This window comes from Pinus tabuliformis, chromosome 6 (assembly GCF_031772625.1).
Source record: "Pinus tabuliformis cultivar Carrire ecotype Pingquan chromosome 6, CPIR1, whole genome shotgun sequence".
NCBI lineage: Eukaryota > Viridiplantae > Streptophyta > Pinopsida > Pinales > Pinaceae > Pinus > Pinus tabuliformis.
Genome location: NC_142292.1, coordinates 971,554,882 through 971,558,857, shown reverse-complemented (window position 1 = coordinate 971,558,857; position 3,976 = coordinate 971,554,882). Strand labels below are relative to the sequence as shown.

Genomic DNA, 3,976 nt, shown 5'->3' with positions numbered 1-3,976 from the left:
AAGACCCCAAACAACCAAGATGTCCAGAGGCTTGGGATCAATATACACTTGTCCTTCCATTGTAGTTGTAGTAAAAAACTTCTAATTGCTCACTAAACCACACTTACTTCTCTAAAAACCATTTCTCCATTCCTTGAATTTCCTTCTCACCATAATTTTCAAACAAGAAAGATAGGATAAAGGTGAAACCTCGAAGCCACTGAATTTAGTAAGTCACGTGCTCACACACATCTTTGACATACTAACGCAACACAAACCATGTCATCCATTGTCAAAAACCCCAAAGCACCCCCTTATGATTTGCTATTATGTGATTGACGTTGTGGTGTAAAATTTTGTTTCAAAAATATTTTATTATTAATATTTACGCCGTAAGACATTTCCCTATGAAAAGAACTTCCTCCAGTGCCACGTGCATCCTCCTGCACCCTCCGATCATTTGTTAGACGATTAAAAAACTTTCTACCGTCGGATGATTCCATCGGCGGTTACGGTAACCAGGTAACCACCTACCCTGTTACGGTTTCTTCGTTTTACTGACCATCACTTCGCCCCTCTGATTTCTACCCTGTTACGGTTTCTCCGTTTTACTGACCATCACTTCGCCCCTCCGATTTCTTCATTTCTGCAATGTTTAACACCAAACTCTTCGCACCTCCGATTTCTCCATTTCTGTTAAAATAAAGCAAAAATTCTCAGAAAAAGCAAGGACACAAAATAAAGAAAGCGCAAAAGCTTGCCGTTATAACAAAGCCATTACAATAGCTCATACAGCCATTACAGAGTTCATACAGCCAATACAATTGCTTGTATGGGTTCAAGACATTCTTAAAGGCCTTAACGCGTATGCATATGTGTGTTTAGATGTGTATGAGTTCGTTCTATTGGGCTCGCTCTTCCTCCATTCTGCACAGGTGAGAACAACAGCCCTCTAAATTTCGAAATGCACAAATAGATCTTCTAGCAAATGCAGAATAAGGGATTACATTGTAGATCTTAGGTTTAGCTTTTGTAGTCTAGCTTAAGCTTTAGCTTTTGTTGTGTAGCGGTTAAAAACACTGGAGCATATTTAATCATCATCAAGGATCGAGGATCTTGATCGGTTTAAGTCGATTCAATTTTTCGATTCATATTGGCATTGGCATTGCAGTGCCTCTCCTCCTCCTCTCAGGGTTTCGTTGTGTGGTCTGTATGTTTGGAGCTCCATATGTTGTGTTTCCGTATGAATGTGGTTTGGTCTGTCATCTGTTTGGTGTGTGACTGTATGTGTGTGTCTGTCTGTTTGGTGTATTCTCTGAGAGGTGGAGGCAGAGGCAGAGGTAGACGCGTGTTTGTGTTCCCTGAGAGGTGGAGGCAGGTAGCGCATCAATTATTGAATCAAGACAACTCTGCCCAGGGATCACAGTTAAATGAGGCATCCGACTCGATCACAGGTAAACAATAAGGCATCACTCTTTGTATGGATCACTCTGATTATGGAAGATTAGCTGAATGAGAGAGGATTCGATTTGATTTTAGAAACAAATTTCTTTCGCATAGCTCGATTCGATTGCTTTGCTGTAAATTGATGTTCAGTGTTGTTTGGTTTTTTAAATTAAATCCTTGGTGAAGCGGAAGTATAGATCCCTAATTGCACAGATCCCTTCTTGCACAGATATCGAGAGAAACAGGGCTGCCAATATCACGGTTGGATCTGGACGGTGACCATCGTTGAAGAATGTCCACTGGGAGCGTTTTTCTGGAGCAGAAATTCCGCAGAGCCTGTGGTTTCTGGGTTTTTAAAATCAGATCCTCTGCATCCCTACTTGCGATATAGATCCCTACTTGCCAATATCAGGGTTGGATCCGGGCGGTGGCCATCGTCGAATAACGGCCAGTGGGAGCGTTTTTCTGGAGGAAAGAGCCTGCGGTTTCTTGGTTTCGCTGTGTTCATAAATAAATTTCTGATTGAAGTTACTGATGCGATTTTTGATCCCATCTACTGAGGATTGACTTTTATTGTCCATTAAAAAAGAGCTCCATGAGAGTTGGGTGAGGCGACATGCTCTATATGAAACAACATTTAGCGTTGCGGAGGTCGATTCTGATCCGGCGATTCAAAGGGGAAGATGGGCGAAATACCATCTAAATTGGTTCAATGCATCATAGCATCTAAATTTCGATGGACAACCCTCCAAGCTCCAAGGGAAGGGAAGAAAACATTTGATGGTCAAGAACGATACGACTCCGACACCATTGAAAAATGGAGGAATGCTCTGTCTTGAGTTGCAGAAATAGAAGGAAGGTTTTGACGGAGAGGCATATAACAGGTGAGAACAGCAGCCCTCGATATAAATATAAATCTGACCATATGTAGCCATTTCTACATTATGACTTTTCGCCAATTATTATTGATTTCCATTTCTGTTTTAAAAGAGAATGAAAGAGATGAAGATGAATTTCGTTTGCGTTTGCGTGGTAGCTAGCAATAAGCACTCCTATAAAAAGATCAATAAGCACTCTTAGAAGACCGAAAGTATAGTTAGATTCTGCGAAATTGAAAAGCCAAAAATGCATAGTTAGATGATTCAATTAGTTCCCAGTCTTCTAAGGCATGCCAAGCAGGGGAATGAAATGTAATTAAAACTTGTGATGCATGCAGATCAGATCAACCATGCAGCTTTATTTGTTTCTAATTACGATTAATGAAGCAAAATCTAGAATAGATATTACTCAACTGTTCACAAATTTAAAAAAGTTGACTGCAAGCCAGAGTGCCGCGCTGTGCCAGAGTATCAGATCCTCTACATCGATGGTGAGGCGGTTTCTTGGGTATTTTAAATTAAATCCTCTGAATCCATGTTTCTTGGGTATTTTAAATTAAATCCTCTGAATCCATCCTGAGGCAGTTTTTTGGTTTTTTAAATTAGACCCTCTGCATCCATGCTGAAGCGGCAGCATATATAGATCCCTCGTTGCACAGAAAGCCAGAGAAACGCATCTAAGGGCAAGGAAAAAGGGATTGAGCAACGCCGTAACCCTTGCAAATATCAGATTCATCCCTCGGAGGTAAGCATAGCATTTTCTTGACTGACTCTGTTAATTACGCCGTAAGGCGTTTCCCTCTGGAAAGAACTCCCCTGGCTATTATGCTGGCACAATCTGCACCCTATAATTGATTGTTAGACGATTAAAACATTTTACACCGTTGGATCCGGACCGAACTGACTCCTTAGTTTATGCCTCTTAACCGTATGTTCAACCGTCCAATGTTTAGTTGTAACCACTTGCTAATATGCGTGTACTCCATTCTCTTTATCGGAGTACCAGTCTAGTGGAAACTTGGTACCTGCTACAACGCCTGCTCGATATCCTCCAGTGGAAACTTTGTCCATGCCTTTAAGCCAAATCGAGTGGATGTTTGTTGCAACCGATGGACTGACCTGCGCCTCCGTCCAGCAAGAGCCAGGGATTTACTTGGAGAAAGAAGCCTCCATCCTGCAAGAGCGAGGCATTTACTTGAGAAAGATGTAATGAAATTATCGCCTGGTTTTAGAGACGAGGTAGTGGGATCATTTCTTCTATATTTCTTCATTGAAATCCGTTAAGAAGTTTGTTTGTGTCTTTTAACTAATTTGAGTGAATATGTATTTTCTTTTGTATTTCAACGAGATTTAATGTTAATTTGAATGAATATCTATTTTCTTTTGTATTTCAACTGGATTTAATGTTGTGAACTCCATATAACAGAGTAGAAATTATCTTCCGTGTATGGCTGAGTGTTTTCAGAATTAAAGATCTTACTATAGTATGAACAATGTGTAAAAAATCGATCTGATCAAAGTGAAGGGTTTACGTTTCTATATAGACCTTTGTACACTTCGGAATTTTTTTTACACCCTTGTTTAAGAAAATGTGCAGAACGATTGTGTTCTTTTTTTCATTGTTCGTTTTAAAAGAAAAATGAGTAATTTCTCTTCCTCCAGAGGTAAAAGTG

At 40.2% G+C, this 3,976-nt stretch overlaps 1 protein-coding gene across 5 annotated transcripts; it reads left to right on the top strand.

The window, feature by feature from the left end:
• Positions 1–496: 496 nt before the first annotated feature.
• LOC149262232 (uncharacterized) lies at positions 497–3,691 on the top strand. 5 transcript variants are annotated; one of them, XR_016258878.1, is made up of 5 exons: positions 497–914; positions 1,047–1,433; positions 1,612–2,309; positions 2,642–2,794; positions 2,910–3,691. XR_016258878.1 is itself a non-coding variant. In XM_089423709.1 (5 exons), the coding sequence occupies exons 1-2, from the start codon at positions 865–867 to the stop codon at positions 1,983–1,985; spliced, it is 381 nt and encodes a 126-aa protein (XP_089279835.1). In that variant the 5' UTR covers positions 498–864; the 3' UTR covers positions 1,986–2,309; positions 2,642–2,794; positions 2,910–3,048; positions 3,310–3,691. The 5 variants fall into 5 exon arrangements, 3 of the variants coding, with proteins under 3 accessions (XP_089279835.1, XP_089279830.1, XP_089279841.1); XM_089423709.1 differs by lacking the exon at positions 1,047–1,433 and having other exon boundaries at positions 498–914; positions 1,655–2,309; positions 2,910–3,048; positions 3,310–3,691; XR_016258876.1 differs by having other exon boundaries at positions 500–914; positions 1,655–2,309.
• Positions 3,692–3,976: the final 285 nt, after the last annotated feature.